The sequence below is a fragment of the Lissotriton helveticus genome, chromosome 5_1 (genome assembly GCF_964261635.1).
Source record: "Lissotriton helveticus chromosome 5_1, aLisHel1.1, whole genome shotgun sequence".
Taxonomy (NCBI): domain Eukaryota; kingdom Metazoa; phylum Chordata; class Amphibia; order Caudata; family Salamandridae; genus Lissotriton; species Lissotriton helveticus.
The window spans coordinates 2,120,215,983-2,120,235,551 of NC_136065.1; the positions used below are offsets into that span (position 1 = coordinate 2,120,215,983).

General features: G+C 45.7%; 1 protein-coding gene across 6 annotated transcripts in view; it reads right to left on the reverse strand.

Moving 5' to 3' along the window:
* Nucleotides 1–19,569, reverse strand: part of PRRC2B (proline rich coiled-coil 2B) — a 549,871-nt gene that overhangs the window by 424,032 nt on the left and 106,270 nt on the right. For all 6 annotated transcript variants that reach the window (XM_078646193.1, XM_078646192.1, XM_078646191.1 and 3 more), the window contains exons 4-8: nt 16,559–16,661; nt 15,032–15,104; nt 10,184–10,327; nt 8,674–8,921; nt 7,918–8,039 (exon numbers count right to left, since the gene is read on the reverse strand). In XM_078646193.1, the coding sequence (XP_078502319.1) occupies nt 7,918–8,039; nt 8,674–8,921; nt 10,184–10,327; nt 15,032–15,104; nt 16,559–16,661 (690 nt within the window). The remainder of the gene's footprint in view (nt 1–7,917; nt 8,040–8,673; nt 8,922–10,183; nt 10,328–15,031; nt 15,105–16,558; nt 16,662–19,569) is intronic.

A 19,569-nucleotide genomic window follows, 5' to 3' on the forward strand; every position in this document is an offset into this window, starting at 1 on the left:
GGGATCAGGACCTGGCCATTCTAACAGAAACTTGGCTCACTGAAGCCTCTACCCCGATTATGGACATACTAGTCCCCCCCAACTATCACATCATTAGGCTAGACAGGTCTTCAGACAAGACGGGCGGGGGAATTGCATGCATTTTTAGAAGTAACCTCTCCGTTACTAAAGTCACCTCCCCCTGCCTCTCCTCCTGTGAACTCCTCTGCCTCGACATCACCAGCGAGGGCAAACAAGTTTGTGCTTTACATCTCATCTATCACCCGCCTGGTGACAATCTCATATTCACCCAACAACTCATGGACATGATCACTTCCAATGCCGGTCGGCAGACCACCCAAGTCTACCTGGGTGACTTCAATCTCCACTGGAATGATCAGAAAGACACAGTGGTGAATAGTCTCAAAACTTTCCTTAATGCGCTTGACCTCTCCCAAATATGCGATAGACCAACACACGACAAAGGTGCGATACTTGATCTCATCATTGCCAAAGAGTATTCTACACAACTGGAGACGATTCTACCCTGCGACGGGTCTGACCACCACATTATTGTTGAAAATTAGTACGGTTTGGTGAACATTATCTGCGCCATCTTGCCTCTTCCCCTGATGCCACACTTTTGTCGTGCGCACCCGCCATTTTAAGATGCCCTGATCAGAACGAACCCTTTCGCATGCCGCTGGCCCCTGACATAGCCCTTCGCCCTCACTAAGCCTGCACGCTGACCAACCCCCTGCTTGCACCTGCCTTGAATCATAAACCCCTCTTCGGCGCTGCTCTGCCCCAGGCCCTCATCCTGTTCCCAGCGCGACACCTCCCTTCTTCCCTTTCATGATCCCCGGCCCTTAGATGCAAACCCCCTTTTCCCCGTGTGCCCGTTTGTCTTCCCCGTTCCCAGGCCGACACCCAGCTCTGCCGATAATATCCCTTGCCCCTCCCCGTGCAATAGAAAGCTTCCCTCATCAAAGGACCCCCGAGTTGATCAAAGCCCCCACCCCATGAGATCCGATCGAACCCCGCATTCCATGAATTGGCGGAATTTCCAGCTGCACGATAGTCATCACCTGCTGTGACCAGGGTGGGGACTTCTACTGTAGATATGTGTGGGAACGGGCCCGAAGGGGGATTCCGGGAATGTCTTTCCGTACATCAAAGCTTTATCATATGTATGTAAACTGTAATAAAAACCACAGACACTGTATATAAGGGGCCAGGCCTCAAACGTAAGTTGGAGCACCTCAGAACGATACCTGCTGTCCGTTTTGCTGTGTTCTCCTCCGGAGAGAATAAAAACCTTGTTTCCTGCTTTCCAGTCTCCAGCGCCTGCCTCTTCATTGATTAAATAACTAGAGGGTCACAGAGGCAATACCGCCGGGCAAATATCGATTGTCCCCGACCCGACTCAGGTTTTAACAATTATCACCTTTATCAATGAAAAAGTTAAACCTTACCCGGCTCAACCAATCAAATCCAAAACATGGAAAAAGGACATGAAGAATCTCAACCCCTCTACTCTGCCTCCCCACATCGGCAATCTCCTCCTTCCCCCCTTCAGGTGCCTTGGATGTTCAATCACTGACTGACCACTACCTTGAATCTATGAATACTTTAGTCAATGAAGTCGCCCCACTGCAACTGAAGAGAGTCTCCACCAAAACTTCTAACCCCTGGTATGACGACAGACTCAATGACGACAGGCGTTCGATGCGAATGGCAGAGCGCACCTGGAGAGCGGACCCTTCAGCACCTCACCTCAAAAGGCTTAAAAACAAGAGAAATGCCTACTTCAGGAAAATAAAGCGCACAAAGTTGGACTTCTTCAGCCGCCAGTTGGACCAAGCAAAAAACAGGCCAAGAAAACTGTTCGAACTAATCAAGACCCAAACAAAGGCACAACCCTTACAATCAAATAGCACAACAAGCGACTCCCCACACTGTGAAGACTTCTCTGCTTTCTTTAAGCTAAAGACTGACAACATAAGAAATGACCTCATCATGGATGTAAGCCGATTCCCCAACCACACCAGAATGGCTAACACTCAACCCAAAAACATGGCATCTTGGCTGTACTTCGATACCTACTCGGAAGAAACAATACACAATCTGCTCTACACCTTGAAGCCCTCTAATCACCTCACAGACCCTCTACCTGCTAATGCTGTAAAAGACTTCATCCCCTTGCTCCTCCCTCTCTGGACCAAAATCATCAACTGCTCCCTGCAACAAGGCCACATTCCAGACTCCCTCAAGGTGGGGCAAGTCACGCCTATATTCAAGAAACCTACAGCTGATCCGTCTGACCTAAACAATTACCGGCCCATCACCAATATCCCCACCCTGGCCAAACTGCTGGAGAAATGTGTCCAACTAACAAGACACATTGACCAATTTGACCTCCTCAACTCTCATCAATCAGGCTTCCGAGCGAAACATAGCACGGAAACAGCTATGACGCACATAATTGATGACGCCCTCCAAATTCTTGATCGCAATGAGCCCTGCCTCCTCATCCTCTCGTCAGCATTTGACACGGTCAAACATGAGAACTTGCTGGAGCTGCTAAGCACTAGAATGGGACTATCGGGAACGGTTCTCAAATGGTTTTCGTCCTTCCTTCACAACCGGTCTCAGAAGTTCAAGATCGACAATGTGCTATCTTCACCTGTGCCTGCAGATCTAGGTGTTCCACAAGGATCCTCCCTCTCCCCCACATTGTTCAACCTCGTCATGGAACCGCTCGCCACCTTGCTCCAAGCTTCTAATGTCCAATTTCACATGTACGCCGACGACACACAACTATACCTAAAGCTTCAATCCCCGGAAGATATCAAACTTCTGAATTCCACGCTTATTAACACCCAATCTTGGCTAGCCGATAATCACCTCAAACTAAATGCTCTGAAAACTGAGTTCCTTCTCATCTCACCCCCGGCGAAAATTTCAACCACCCAAACATGGCTCAACAACCTAACAGCACTCAATGTCCAACCCACCATCGTGGACTCAGCGAAATCCCTAGGCATCACACTGGATGCCAAGCTCAACATGCAGCAGCACGTCAGCAAAGCCACAAAATCAGCTAATTTCCAAATAAACACACTGAGGAAAATTAAACCCTTCCTCCCTGCTGAAGACTTCCAAACTGCTGTACAAGCGTTAGTCATCCCTCGAATAGACTACGGAATTGTGGCCCTCAGCGGACTCCCGCTATCCACAACAGCACCCGTAAGAGCCTCCCTGAACGCTGCCGCAAGACTCATTACTGGCTCAAGAAAACATTCGCATATTTCCCCAGACTTAAAGTCCCTAAAATGGCTGCCTTTTGAAGCCAGAAGACAACTAAAAATTGCAGCTATGACACACGCGGCAGTGCACCACAATGCACCCAACTACCTCGCTCAAAAGTTGTCTATATCAGGAGGTTCGAGATCCAACAGAAGCTCAAAAAATCTACTCCTGAAACCCCGTAGATTCCGGAAAGAGAAAACTTACAAGCACTCCTTCTCAGGAATGGCACCCAGGATCTGGAATGCACTCCCTCCTGAAACCAGGCGTATCTCCTCCACTGCACTCTTCAAGAAAGAGGTGAAAACCATCCTTCTGGCCAAGATCTCCTGAACGTTATAGGTGTTGGATCAGAGACTCTGCATTGCTTTGTGACAATGCTCACCTTGTCCTTTGGCACTATACCTCTACTTGAGGGAGACACTACTACGCTACTTTCTTACTTCCAACCAATATATGATACACGTTGGGTCACTGTTTCACCCTCCCGGTGCCCCCACTCAGTGCTCTCTCTATACTAAAACACTGCTATAAGCCTTCCACACACCCAAAGTGTACCTAAACACCTCTGTAGTGGGATCAATGACTTGTACCGTCTTATATTACTTGTTTACCTGACTGTATTTTGATATGTTTTATATATGTTGTTATTATCCTTTCATGTTAGTGACTACTACATTGCTCCCATTACCTCTGTTCATTCCTACTGCCCTTACCCCTTTCATTGTGAAGCGCTCTGATATCTGTAAGGATCTTGTTCGCGCTATATAAAACTTTGAATAAATAAATAAATAACCTCCCTCCACCCCCCCCCTTCCATCTCTCAATAAGACAACACCGCTGCTGCCCTCTTCCAACCCTCGCTCCTCTCCATCACTCATAGTGACTAACATACTAGTCAATCACAGCAGACACCCTGCCCCAATAGCCCTATACCCACTCTGCTGAGCGTGCCTAGCCCTTCACACAGCCCTCCTCTCAGAAACATAGATGTAGAGCTCGACTACCAAGCTACCCAACCATGTCAGCAGAACAAGTCTGCACGTTGCGAGAATTACACCCCCCCCCCAATTGTTGCTCAAAGGTCAACGACCACACAGAACACTACAACTAGACTGACATAATTGATGATCTTGCCCCGCTAAAAAGATAGTTAAAGACAAAAAACCCTGGTTCAACGGATCCCTCAACACTGAAAGTAGAACCCTCCGGCTAACAGAAAGAACCTGAAGACAGCACCCCACAGCCTCCCAACTAAAACTTCTCAGACAAACCAGAAATGCTTACAACAGGAACATCCTCAAATCACAAAGAAAAAAAGAAAAAAAAAAAGTTCTTTAGAACGGAACTGGAAAACGCGAAGAACAGACCTCTTAAGCTCTTTGAAATGGTCAAACACCTATCCAACAAACTGGTTAAAACGTCCAAAGAAACCTCAAAATCCCGAATAACCTGTGAGGAGTTCTTTTCCTAGGGAGGTAATTTTGGCTGTAAAGAAGGAGAACTTAATTCCGCCACCAACATCGGACCTCTTCCTGCCGGGTCGCATCTCTTCTCTCTTCCCCCCCACAGACAACACCCAAGAACCAAGCATACTGTTCCAACTTCAAGTTATATGTCGACCATTCCATCTCGAAAATTCTATGCTCCTTACATCAGAAAAACCACTTTAATGACCCACTCCCCTCCAGGTGCATGGCAGCGATCTCCCAAATGATCATTTCCAATTGGACTACAATAATCAATGCTTCCTTACTACAAGGGTCCATATCAGACTCTCTAAAATCCGAATCCGAACAAGTCGTCCAGGCCTAAAAAAAACACCCAGAATCCTGCTACTCCAGACAATCTCAGAACAATATCCCACTTCTAGCGAAAGCTCTGGAGAAATGTGTGCAACTTCAACTGAGCCAACATATCACAAACTTTAATCTGCTAGACAAATTCCAATCCGGGTTCAGGCCTGGGCACAGCACGGAAACTACTATTCTCCATATTGTGGATGATGCTCTCCAAGCCCTTGACCAAGGCAAAACAGGTCTCCTAATTCTACGGAATTTATCCTCGGCATTCGACACAGTAAACCACAAGAAACTACTTGAAGGCCTCGAATTCAGGATGGAAGTAAGGGGAACCATTAGACTGTTTAGATCCTTCCTCCGGAACCGCACCCAGAGATTCTTAGTTGACCGTAATCTATCTGTTCCTTCTCCGCTAATGATCGGAGTCCCCCAAGAATAAACGCTTTTCTCAACCCTCTTCCATCTCTACCTTGAACAGCTAGCTAAATTCCTACGTACTGCCAACATCTCCTTCCACGTTTATGCTGATACCCAGATCTACATCAAAATCTCATCTCTAGAGGCGATGTACTCTTTGAATGAGGCCCTACAGCCGACTGTTCAATGGCTCGCTTGCAACGAGCTCAAACTAAATGCACAAAAAACGGAGTTCCTTCTAATCCCCCCCTCCCCTAAAAGTAACACTGACATCCGGGAATGGACCATGTCAATCACAGCACTAAACTGCACACCAACCATAGTGGAATCTGCCAAACCTCTCGGAATAATCCTAGACAGCAACCTGAATATGCGAGACCACATCAACTTGATGGCTAAATCTGGCAAGTTTCACCTGAGCTACCCGAGGAAACTACAACCTTTCCTTGATGCCTCGGACCTAAAATTGGCAGTCTAGGTATTAGTTATCTCCAGAGTCTAATATGGATGTTCAACCCTTTCAGGCCTGCCCAAGATTTCCACGGCCCCTAAAAGCTTGCCTCAACCCCGCCGCCAGACTCTTAACAGGCTTAAAAAAATCTGACCACATATCACCACCTCTGAAGGCGCTGAACGGTCTTCCTCTTAAAGCAGAATCCAACTCAAACTGGCATGTATCACCCACAAAACTCCATACACTAAATACACAGCATATCTGGAGGAGCCATAAACTCCAGGTCGGCCAGAGAGTTTGCGCTCCAGGCACCCCACTTCAGAATAGAAAAAAACAAACGTACAATTGTGCTTTCTCTGGGGCCGCACAAAGAACCTGGAACTCACTGCCGTCTTATCAGAAAAATTTCCTCTCGTTATTTAAAAAGGAAGCAAAAACCATCCTAATGGTCAAGTTTCTTCTATAAATCATGCATTGCGCACACCGCTCAGTGGCTTTGCTTATTTTTGTTGCATCTAGAGTTTGGACTGACTGGCTGCTATCCATCTTGTACTGACCTTGTACTCCCACAAATGTATTTGCTGGATTTCTGTGCATTATGATCTGAACATTGTATACACCCTGTTATTCCCCAAAGGTTTCACCTCCTACTTATGGAATTTTTTTTTGATTATTTGTAAACAACGTGTTATCCCTGTAAAGCGCTCTGATAAGGGTCATGTTCTCGCTCTATAAAAACACTAAATAAATAACTCCACTAAAATAATTTATATTAAAAATCACATACCTGAACAATTTTTCTGATGCCTAAACATATATAACGATAATTGCTGTTTTTATAAAATGGTTTGGATCTCATTCCCGAGTCGTGCGTGTCATTTACTGATCTCGGTGTGTATTGCAACTGTCTTGTACTCCAGTGTTTCGCCTCAGCTGCTCGACCACACTACCCCCTAGTAGAGCACTTTGTGATTGCATAGCAAACCCGTCCACTCATGGGGAACCCAGGGCTCTTCATGTGATCTATAAGAAAGTAGAAATACCACGTAAAGAGCCAGCTTCTGCCACAAGTGACATACTCGCACTGGCTGAGTCTTCCAAGTTTAGACAACAGAAGTCAGTCCCACTCCTTGCTGCAGTGTTCCAGCGAGCTCATCCTTGTGTCAACAAATGAGTTTGGTTTTGAGAAAGGAGCACAAACTACTGCACATGCACATTATGGGAGATCTGAAGGGCTATTAAAATGAAGGGAACACAAAAAAAGCTCCACGACCAAATATGGGTGCACCACAGCAAAGTGTTACAAAGCAAGCCCCACTGACCTGTGAACTCCAGAAAAAAAAAGGGGGGTGTTAAAATGAGAGGTGACACTTCAGGCGCAGCAGGGAAAACAAACCTTCAGAAAGGACTGAAATGGTTTATGGCAGTGCAATGGTCGTAAGGGAGGATTTACTCCATGTCCAGCCCGTTGCACTTCCCAAACCAAAACATGTTGCAGTTCAACTGCCTGCCACAGTTAACCTCGCCTGAATCCAAAAAACAGAAGTCACCACTAGCTGGCCTCGAACAGCTAGAATTTATTCCTACCCCACCCATAAGCCCTAAAAGTAAGCAAGCCTTCAGCAAAGCAGTTAGGAAACATTTACTTTTTGCATCAGTCACTAGCAGTAGGGCCCAGTGGCCAAGCCTCGGTTTGATCCAGATGTGGGCGGAGGGCCTGCTTTTCAACATTTCTCTCAATTCCCACTAGACTGGATGAGAGGGGCTGTATCCAACAATCAGACATGTGGCTGGCAAGCAACAGCAAAGCAGCAAACTCTAAACTGCTCTAGATCCAGAGCCAGGTCTTGTAGCAATATTGTTCCACAGTAGTGACTAACAAAACAACCTAATGCGTATTGAACAAAACAACTTCCACTAACACAGGTATAACCAGGAGAAGCTACACTCACTTACCCTTCCTGATCATTCATGTGATACTGTCTAAAAGGAACCCGAGGTTCAAGGCGTGCCTGTGATGGAAGAGGAAATGAAGCACGTTCGGACGTCCCAGTGGAGTTGGATGGCTGAGAACACATCTACAGGAAAGAAACCAAAGGGATGGAATTACATTTAACCAAAGAACAGTATACCTTTCAATGTGTACAGCACAGATAAAACAGGGAGGTCATGCTGGGATAAATGCGCTGCAAGGCATTTACCAACAACCTTGTGAGCAGGCTTTTGGCTCAATCACAGCACTGTGCTTAGTACTGCTTCTGGTGTGGGGCTGCACACTTTAGTGATGCTAACGGTTGGGTGGGTGAATTGGGGTTCTGCAGTACAAAGACAGACCCTACAAACAAAGTAGCTTGGTTACAAGCAAGATTTCCATGCATGCCAGGATACCGTAAGATGTACCAAGAGTCAGACTGCCATCTTGGTAAAAAATCATTCATACATACACAACATGCAATGTTTTAATTCAATATTAGGCAATAGTAGACCAGCTGTTCTGCAAATACTAATGGCTATAGTGTTTTGCTGACAATTTTGACTTGTAGTGGCTGGAGTCACACAAAACAGACTATGATGTAGTGTCAAACTTAAAACATGAATGATTACTCATATGCTCCAAACCCTATGTGCATACACAACATTTGAATCTACTGTACTTGGCCCTTTGCCTGGAAAAGGCTGATAAATCAGTGTAAAGGAATAATGGATACATACAAAAGCTGGTAACATGTCGTGGTAGGTTGGTGGATGATACACATTTCCTGCGAATTGTGAAGCCCCTTTGCGGGTAGGCTGAGCCGGGCGGAGAGAAGGCTCCTTAGGATCACTGATGGGGGCCAAGGAGGGGGCTCCATCTCCTGCTGCTGTGGTCTTGATGCCCGGCTCAGTAGGGGAGGCGGTTGGAGATGTAGGAGAGATACCAATAGCGCTTCTCCCACCGCCTTCCCTCCAACTAGTGACATCTAAAATGTAAGACAAAAGTTCAGAATCAACAAACTGGATCTATCAACCGGATCACTAAAAAGAATTAAACACAAGCATTGGCACAGCCAATAGTCTAGCGTTTAACCAAGAAACACATTATCCATTATATTTAGGGCTCCCGGTGTTATATTTATTTTTGACATGAGTCTGTATTTATCCATGAGTTTGATGAAAAAAATAAGGTTGAAACTGTTATATTTACACATTTATTTAACTAATAAATATACAGTCATGCTTGAATGCCTGCCAGGTTTCAGCGATATGAACACAAGCAGAAGACAAATAAATGCACTTACATGAAAATATGCACATTTCAGCATCAGCCTTAGGTATATCTACTGCTGTTCAACCCTATTTACTAAAATTCCTTTTTTTAAACCCCCTTACCCATCAATCCACACAGTTATTGGCCTGGCAGTCATGGCAGAGTGTATCCAGAACCACTCAAAAAGCACACTATTTCCCTTTTTATCCACATTTAAAAATAAATACACACAAGAAAATAAATGGTTTTCGGTCTGTCAGTATTGATCTGTAAAAATCAGTAAAAACGGAAAACAGGGAGCATTAATTACATTAGCCATTAAAAACATTAAAGTGTGCGGTAAATCATCTATGAAATACTGGGCCTATTACTCCGAGGCGTTAACTAAAGTCCTTTGACAGTGTTAGCATTCTGATACCTATACAAATTTGAATCCTGCCCCCACCCCGCCAGCATTGCACGCACATCCCCAGGCAGCCCACACCCACACAGGCACTACGCCCACACCCACAGAGGCATCACGCCCACATACCGGCACTACAGGCGGCACCACCCCCACACACAGGCGGCACCACCCCCACACACAGGCGGCACCACCCACCCACACACAGGCACCACCCACCCACAAACAAAAAAGAATCTTGTACGTGTTGCATCTGGCTAAGTGCATCAGGCAGTTTTAAGTAGGAGTTTGGGTCTCTTCCACATTAGACTGGAAGTTTCTCCATTACAAAAACAAAACTAGTTAAACCAGAAAAATCACTCTGGCAAAGAATCAGACAATTGCCTTATCATATGATAATTACGAGATCATATTTACAAGCGGTCCATTAGGGCTCAAATTATTTACAGTAAAGTATCTTCAAATGGCCAACTGCAGCAATAGAGGTTACTAAAAATACACTATTTAATATATGCAAGGAGCATCACTATATTGAGGTGGTCAACGAATAGGAAAACACTAGAGATGCTTACTTTGGGGGCGGAGGCTTGGTCCGGGCCCATACGACGGATCGAAGACGCTCTTTTCTTTGCAAGCCTTGTCTTGCTCGCCAGCTGCTTTCAGCGTTGGAAATTCCTCGGGAGAGAAGGACAACGGTCGGTTTAAGACCCTTGAACCTGTAAAAAAAAAAAAAAACAGCACATCAATGATACAGGTAGATGTCACTTAAGCACATGCAAAGCAAATTGAGATTAAAGGGAGTCCAATACTTGAATAAATGAACTGCATTTTATCAGGGATGATTATCATTGGCTGTCCTTTATTCTTCATCACCCCATGCAAGCACAGTTTTTTTTTTTTTTTTTTTACAGGGTACTTAAGAGTTTACAAATGGGCCTCTGCAGTGTCCCTTGAGGGTAACGATCTGAATGTACAGCATTCAAATATGTTCTTTCAAAGCACCTTTAAGACATGAACAGAAAAAAGGAAGTCCCAAGCTGACATAACACAGGTAGGTCAAATTATTCACACAGAAGCTAACAAAGTCTTTCCCTTTTTCATTGACCACCACAACGAAGACAATTGATGGGCATACAAAGGAGGCATCATGCTTCAGAACGTGGGCTTTCCAGGGTCTTCAGTAAAATGGATTAAGATTTTTTTCTAATTTTAAGCAAGCCTGCTGTCATCGTTAATGAGCCAGCTAACATTCTAGATGAGAAGCTAATATTAGACCCACTCTTTAAAGAGGCTCGCTCATGTTACTGTTACTTAGTGATAAATATACTAAACCCAAACACAATCCTCCGAAATAGTTGGGAATGAAATTTGGGACCTATGGAGGATAGCAAACGCCAATGAAACGTGGCAACGCCTTGGCCTTTCCACATCGCAGCTCTGTCTAGCCAACTTAAAAACCTTCATAGGATGAATTGCAATTCATGGAGGATGGGGACCAGGACGCCTCCACATGCACTCACTACCATAACGCCATCAACACATTGTTGCATGGTACCGTCACAAAATCCAATAATACTGAAGGGAGATACAGAACTCATTACTGGAAGTGGTAGATCAACCCATCAATCTTAAACTGAAAATATTACTATTCGGGATGTAAAAGGATCTGGGTGGATCCAAGTGTAGTCGCACATTAATAGGATTGCAATGAACTATTGTAAAGGGGTATATAGCATGAAAATGGAGGCCCGCATCTCACACTTCAATTCAAGAACGGATAACCAGAATGCCCCCCCCACTCCCCGCCAAACACTCCCACCCCTCCCCCGCCAGATGCAGACCCCTTGCTCTTTATTACTCATTCTCTACTTTACCTTGACCAGGCTGTCCAGCTCCGTCTGCATGTGAATATCGATTTTCTTGTGTGGAGATCGAGAACTGTCTGCATTCTGTTTTTATTGTTTCGCTTACATGTTTGGCAGGTGTTCTCAGGTGTGCCGCCACCACTGCCATGCACTTTGAAAAAGTCCTTGGAGCAGACTTCAGTCCAGACGGCAGTACGGTGTACTGATAGTGATTGGTGCTGACAAAGAATCGCAGGAACTCCCGGTGTTTCCGTGTGATAGGCACATGGAAGTATGCATCCTGCAGGTCTATCGCGCACAGCCAGTCTCCCCTTTGCAGCCGAGGGTAAATCTGGTGCAAAGATAGCATGCGGAACTTCTCCCTGCGAATCCATTTGTTTGCTTGCCGCAAATCCAGAATGGGCCTGAACTCGTTCTTGTCTTTCTTGCGCACCAGAAAGAAGCGCGAGTAAAGACCCTTTCCCCTTTGAGACATAGGGACGTCTTCTATCACCCTTTTCCTTAACAGGGTCTCGGCCTCCGTCTGGAGCTCACCTAGTTGGAACTGCAAGCAAACCGGTGGAATCGCTGGAGGCGGGCTGATGAAACGAAGACTGTATCCATTGCAAACAATATTCAGCACCCACTTGTCCGGAGTAATTTTTCTCCACTCTGCCAAGTAATGTTGGAAGTAGCACCTCAGGGCTTAGACCCAGCCGGCCCCTTATTCGCTGCGGAGGACTGCTGTCCACCTCTGCCCCTCTGGCGCTTCTGGAACGGTCGCCGCTGGTATTGCTGCTGCTGCTGCTGTTGCTGCTGTCCAGCCTGCCCACCCTGTCCTCTGCCCTGTGCCCCGTAACGCCTTTGGAACGGGCGGTAGGCCTTCCTTTGCTCCTTCGGCTTCTCTAACCCAACAGCCGTCAGGGTCTCAGCCTCCGCCTTCATGCGGGCCATCTCATCTGCATGTCTGCCGAACAGGGTCGCTCCAGAAAAGGGTAGATTGGCGACCCTCTGTTGAGCTTCGGGCTTCAGCGACGTTAGACGCAGCCAGGCGTGTCGGCGCAGGTTAATACAGTGGCAGTGTGGCTGGACCTTCCACTCCCCGCGAGTGGTACTACTGCCCTTTGAGATCGCAAATGATCTCCGTCTCCCCTTTTTTGTATAAGTACCCGTGGGCTGACAACAGCGAGGAATCCGCCGCGGAGCAGATTATCTGGTTAGAGACCATCATCCCCTCCGTGATGATCTCCTGGAAGTCCTCTCTGCGTTCACTGGGAAGATGTTCTGCGAACTGCTGCAGGGACTCCACAATGCTCTATCGTACCGCCCCAATAACGCCGAGGGACTGGCGGCCTTCATGGACGTGGAGGCCGTACCGCATACTCTCCTGCCAGCTGAGTCCATTAATCGACTCTCCTTGTCAGGAGGCACCGCTGATGATGGCGCAGTGGAATGGGGTTTCCTGGCTGCCGTCACTATCACGGAGTCCGGTACAGGATCCGAACTTCTTTTGTAGCCTTGGCGGTGCAGACTTCGTAGAGGCAGGCGTAAGGAAGAGGTCCATGACTGGTTCTTCTAGCCCTGGCACCAAAGGTAGTAGAGGACGAGACAGCTGTTTTTTATGTAGGGTCTCGAATATCACTGAGGTTGAGGACGTAGGAACAGTCAGCGTGATGCCCAGTTTTGCCGCTCCTCGCAACAAGACCTCCTGAAAGGAGGCAATGTCGTCTACCGGAGACACCCTCGTCCAAGGCAAATCCGAAAGAGTCGGGCATAGTGCCTGGCACTGGATGACTCCGTGTGGCGGGACCTGGACCTGTCTCTCCAGCGGCGTCGTCTGGATCTAGTAGACGACCGACCATCATCTCTGGACCAGGTCCGTCCGGAGTGGGACCTTGGTCTCCTTGGTCTTGGTCGCTCCACTGGCCATACAGGCGCGGGTTGTGTAGGCTGAGACGGCAGCCTAGGCCTTGGAGGGCCCGAGGGTGGCGTAGGTAGATGCAACGAGTAAGACCTCGGAGGAGGAGGAGGTGGAGGTGGAAGAGTCCTCGGAGGAGGTGTAGGTGTAGGTATCCTCGGGGGAAGGCCCCAAGGTAACGGATGGGGCGGTGTTCCATGCATAGAGGGTGAGTAGAGTTGCGAGTACCCCGAGCCCGGAGACTGTTCCACCCTCTTTCTCTATAGCTTCTGTACCCTTGAAGAGGGCCTTGAGGCCGACCGCTTCCTTGACGAGCGACGGCGCCATGCGACCGTGAGCTCGTGGTCTAGAAGAAGAAAGGCTGATAACGGAGCCTTGGGACTCTGTCCTGGCCTTAGAACGCCATCGGGACCTGGACTCTCTTCTTCTCGACTCCAATCTGTTCCTAGACGTCGAACGCGTCGACGCCGACCTTTCTCGACGCCGAGGAATGCCTCCTCGACAACGAATGCAGATTCGCCAACGACCGGAGGTGTCACCTCGACAGCGAGCGCCGGTGTCTGCTAGACCCCTCTCGAAGTCGGTGGTACCTCGACAACGAAGTGGTCTTCGACATCCTAGCTAGCAGGAGCCGCAAAAAAGAACTGAAAGTGGAGTTGCTGTGCATTCTGGGATACCAGGAGTGTTCTGGAAAGTTTCCTTAAAGGCACGGTATCCCTTTTTAAGCCACATAGTGGCAGCCTATGGGGGCCTGTCTGTCCTGTCTGTCCTGTCCCTCTCTATCATTCCAAGGATTTGGTGAAGGGGAAGTGTTTTCCATGGTGAAACCTGGCAGACAGGTTTAAATGTGATATTGGTGGAATATCCTTTGCATTTGTAGTTTAAGTACTGGACAGTGTAGCCTTCCATGTATAGGCTGCATTATCTGTCTTTAATTCTCTCTTAAGTGTCTATGCACTACTGCAAAGAAGACAGCTTAAGAGATTTTTGTTTGCTCCGTGGTCCCCGCACATGAGCGGGACTATTCACTAGATTATGACTATACACAGAGATCCCCTACTAAAGAAGTCCTTTTACGCAAACCTTTTGTGGCACTTGAGGTACATCCTAAAGGGAGTGTTGTCCTCTTCCCTAGACTGTTACAACCCCTAGGTTGAACATTCTCAGACCATCTGGTGGGGTGGGGTTCCCCACAGAGCACATTACTTTCACCTGGTGGTTATCAGTCATGCTTCAACAGGCCTTGGTCTCCCAGCTGCTCGGCTTGCTGCTCAGTCAAGGAATCTCTCCTGTTCTTTAACGTTCCTAGAGTTCTGACCTTTGCTTCCAGACCTTAATGGTCGAACAAATAAACAGAGGGACGGGACCATGCATAGGGACGTCTGGAGCCCATGTCTGACATCACAAGACGACAGACATCACATATCAGGGACAAAAAGGCAGAATACATATCATGTGATTCCTGAAAAAAGTCATAGTAAAAAGCACCTACGGCCAACATAAAAACGATATCATAAAAATAATCTTCACAGCATACAAAACCAAACTCTAATCTTCTGTCGGACTACATCAGGTGTTTCCACCATTAACAAAGACATGAAACTAAAGTGCAGCTGGGGCAACTTCAACACAGACCTAGAAGTAAACAGGACACTTACCACCACCGGGTCCTACTGGCCTTCCATTCAGCTGCGCCCATGACCTTGGTCCTCCTGGCACTAAATGTATTATCTGAAGAAGAAAAAAAATTATATAGCCCTCTGTGGCAATAAAGAAAATGTGTAAATCGTGCAGATGGATTATATGTGGCCACAAGGAATAAGGCTTTAATCAGATCAAGACTGGATGCGATATCTTCATAAACTCACCTCTTTTGTATAATGGAATATTCTCCAAAGAACGTTGATGTGTTTCACATCTGGTGCAAGGTTTTGACATGCATTGCCTAGCAATTATTTTTCTCTTGACAGAAACTATTGATTTTGGGAAGAGAAGCTCGTGGTGCTAACATTTTGGAAATAGAAAGAATAGCCAGAGCGGACTTTTAAGGACTATATGAAATATAAACAGATATGGCATCAATCACTCATGGAAGTGCAACACATTATGGGGTTAGGACAATAGGATTCTGTCCAAGAAAACTTGAAATCACTGTGATATGGTTGTCTGGCACCTAAGGAGGAAGCAGTGTCTGGCACCTATATGGCAGCTGAATACCAGGTATAGAAAATTAAATGTTGACCAAAACATTTTGGGCAGTCAGTGAAGTGATCAAACACTGGTAGTACATGTCCCCCACCCACCAAACCCCTATAAACCCGAATTCCTATCAACAGTTGTCAGTTTGGCTGTAATTTTCTAGTTTAAATCAAGAAGACCCAAATGTATTTATTTATTTATTCAAAGTTTTATATAGCGCGAACAGGATCCTTACAGATATCAGAGCGCTTCACAAAGACAGGGAAGGGGCAGTAGGAGTCAACAGAGATAATGGGAGACAGTATAATAGTCAATAACATGGTAATAACATGGATAATAAAAACATACATACAACCAATCCATATACAATCAGGTAAGGGAGTAATATAGGAACAGCACAGGTCATTGATCACACTACAGAGGTGTACAGGTGGATCAGTAAACCAACGTGTATCATATCTTGGTCGGTAGTAAGAGCGTAGCGTAGTAGTGCCCCCAACAAGTAGAATATAGTGCCAGGGGATAGGGTGAGCAGTGATACAACGCAATGCAGAGTCTCTGTACCAACATCTATAACGATCAAGAGATCTTGGCCAGAAGGATGGTTTTCACCTCAATCTTCCTCAATCAATCTTCTACATGTTTACATAAAGTTAGAGGGATCCACTGGACTCGCAGCAAAACAATCTACAAATAGAAACTGATTATAACTTCAACAGTAATTAAGTAAATCTAACAGATGTTGAAACAAAATAGTCCAGATTAGAAAAAGTAAGTGCCCCAACAAACGTCAAGGTTGCGATTGACTCCTAGAAGAATACTCTGCCATCAGCTAATCACAGGCAGTGCGAGTACAGCTATGAGATTAGATGAAAAACACGTGGTGTAGGTTAGCACAGCTACCAGGAAAGCGCAAACGTCAAGACCATGGAGGAATACAGATTACACAGGGAAGACAGCTGCCACAGCAGTCAGACTGACTATACCTCTTGACTGTTCTGTTGGGTCGGTGTCTGAAAAGTGGAGGCAGATTTCTGCGAAGCCTGCTGCAGCTGCGACTCCGGCGGCTGTGTGGTCGTTACATTGGAACTGCAAGAGGAGGGGTTAGAGTTAGCATGAATAGGAACAGACAATCTGAAAGTAATCCTCAATGCGGTTTGTATTGCTGAAGCTACTGTTTAAAAAAACAAACTAGCAATGTATTGTACTTCATATCAGTCCACCTTTATAGACAATAGTTTAGAGGCTGAAGTTGGAAAATATGGATGCTAACCTTTGTGAACATACAGCAATTGGTATATGTAATCCATGTACAAGAATCTGACAAGAAGCAAAACTGCTCAGTTTCAGGCAACTATGCACAACATGGGGTCAGGGCGGGAGGGGGGGTAGAGGAGCCGTTACAGGGGTCAGAGGAAAAACATAACATTTAAAATAAATTTAAAAAACAGTAAAGGAATAGCTACTTTTAATTCTAGTACTCGATCATAGCAATCTGCAGGAAAGCAAATGTAATGTTCCACCCCTTCTTCAGACATCTCACTTGCAATGTGGATAACCTTGGAGTGACCTTTAACAGAACTCTCCATAGATTATTATAAATGTACTATTTATTCAGAGCGAGCACTTTTACTCTTGGGCATCAGTGATAGGATTCGGGGGGAAGCACGCTACAGAACTTTACATGATCCACATACAAACTACAGCACAAGTTAGGAGCTAGAGCGCAGAAGGCGTACTACCACATGTGCACTGAAAGGCACGGTTTTCAAACAGGCACACAAACCCAGTCAAGAAGGCTGGCCCAGTCTTGTAACAAGCATGATGAGCAAGATACAAGGTCTTTAAACAGATTCGAAATTAATGATGTGATCCTATTTGTGTAAATTTCAAGTACTTCTGATGGCCATATTCTGAAGCGGTTTGCACTTTGCAACAAAGAATTCAGAAGAGCAGGGTGTCCTAGTTCACAGAAGAGTACAGAAGCACCATGACGTGTGGGCAAGGAAGCATGAAAATCAAACATTTTAGGTGCAACTGCACAAGGGAAAATAAGGGGGAGGGAAGGTTTTGAATTTCACCAACTCACAACTTTCTATTATAATGCCCAAGTTTTTAAATCTTGTAAGCCAGATGGGGACACAACCCTAAAGTTCCAGCCAACGCTTCATGAAACAGCAGGCGGAAACTCTTCTAACCCCTGCCTCAGTCTCTCTAATTTTGGGACTGCTGGCATTAATCCATTCCAGCATAGCAGAAACACTTTTCCATATAGTCAACAGAACAGGAAAATAGACCGCCAGATGCCAACAAAACTTTAATGTCATCTAAAAAACCTGAAACTTTTCAGCTTGCCCTCTTCTCACATTAACCTTATTTCCGTAATAGTCCTCCAATGTCTTAAGGTGCAAGAGAAGATAACTTCATAAGCCTTACTGAGGTCAAATCACAGAATAATTGCTAGAATCACAACAGGTTTCAGGGAAATATTCAGACATTTGAGCCTAAAGCCCACCGTGTGTCAAGCTGACCCAGCAGACCTAGCTGCAGATGCACAAGACCGTCCTAGTTTAACCTTTGTCACCTAGGTACACATGCATTAGCCATGATGTCCAACTTTTCATGCATTTAGCATCAGACAATAGTGCAAGATGCTATTAACCAACAGAGCCAACATTCAAAACAGTAATTAATGGGGTAAACTATTCTCAGATGGACACAAACTAATACATAACTGGACCCATGTTTTACAAGAGAGGTCCAGGTCCTGTTTGTACTAATTCTAATCCCCAAAATAAATACTGGCAACCTTCAAATGATCATTTAGAAGTTTTTATGGGAGTGGTATGCATAACTAGGACAAAGATAACCAAGATGGCATGCCTATCTCAACCCATTTTGTGAGTCATCCCAAATAAATGTCGCAGAGCTCATAGCCTGTGCAGCCGATGCCCATTCTTCAACGACCCTACGGGGATGTTAGGAACTCTTCAAAATATGGCTTTTATATAAAACTTCCCAACCAAGTGATCTGAACCTGTACCAGTGACCAAATCAAATATGGGAAAGCCAGATTATTAGAGGTCTGTCTTCACGGCATCCGATTTAGAAGCTGCTGCAACCTTTCTGAAAGGCTCCCTAGAATTATTTGGCCAAAGAGAGGAAGAGTTCTCCAACCTCAATTTCATGACTGGTTTAATAGATCAAGTGAAGCCCAGATCCCTATGATGTTGTAGCAAATACAATTAATGCCACCCATACTGGTCAGGTAATGTTGCAGTTCCAGGTAAACCCAAATAAGGTTTAAAACTAAACGCATGCTTCACACTATTCTACCCATCAACATCTTTGGAGGGATAAATGCAGTTTTTAAGGGTTTAATTTTATCACCCCATTTCGCTAGTGGAACTGTGCAGTTTCATTACTACACTCAGAACTCCCAGGAATATGCAAGCGGATCCTCCTGTGTCACTGGCTGAGTCTCCTACGGTTGCAGAATGTTGTGTAACAAGGGCAGTGAACTCTTATTACCACATCTACCTGCAAAGGAATGGCTACATTTCATGTGATCGCCATTTGAGCCAGGGAAAACGTTGAGAATTCACTTAAAACACCTCGAAAGGCGGTCTCACAAGTTACACTACTATTCATTGTACCAGCCTCCAAACAAACAAATGCAGTTCAGTATGACTGCTTTGTGGGCATGTTCTTGGGGTGGCGATGATTAAACCATAGGGACGCTTGAGTTTTTAGACACCTTTGTTAGAACAATTATGTCTGATTCAGTCAATGTTTTTGGTGGCAGCGCAAGTCCAGCTATTTTTTATGGACTCATTATATCCACTGATATTTGATAATCTGTGCTGGGATGGGGGGCAGCATACTGTTCAAAAAAGCACAAAGTTTCAAAGTAGAATTAGAATCATCTTCTTCAAGTACTGCAATACAAATATCCCAACATCAGCTGTAACACCTATGATTGCTGGAAGAAATGACA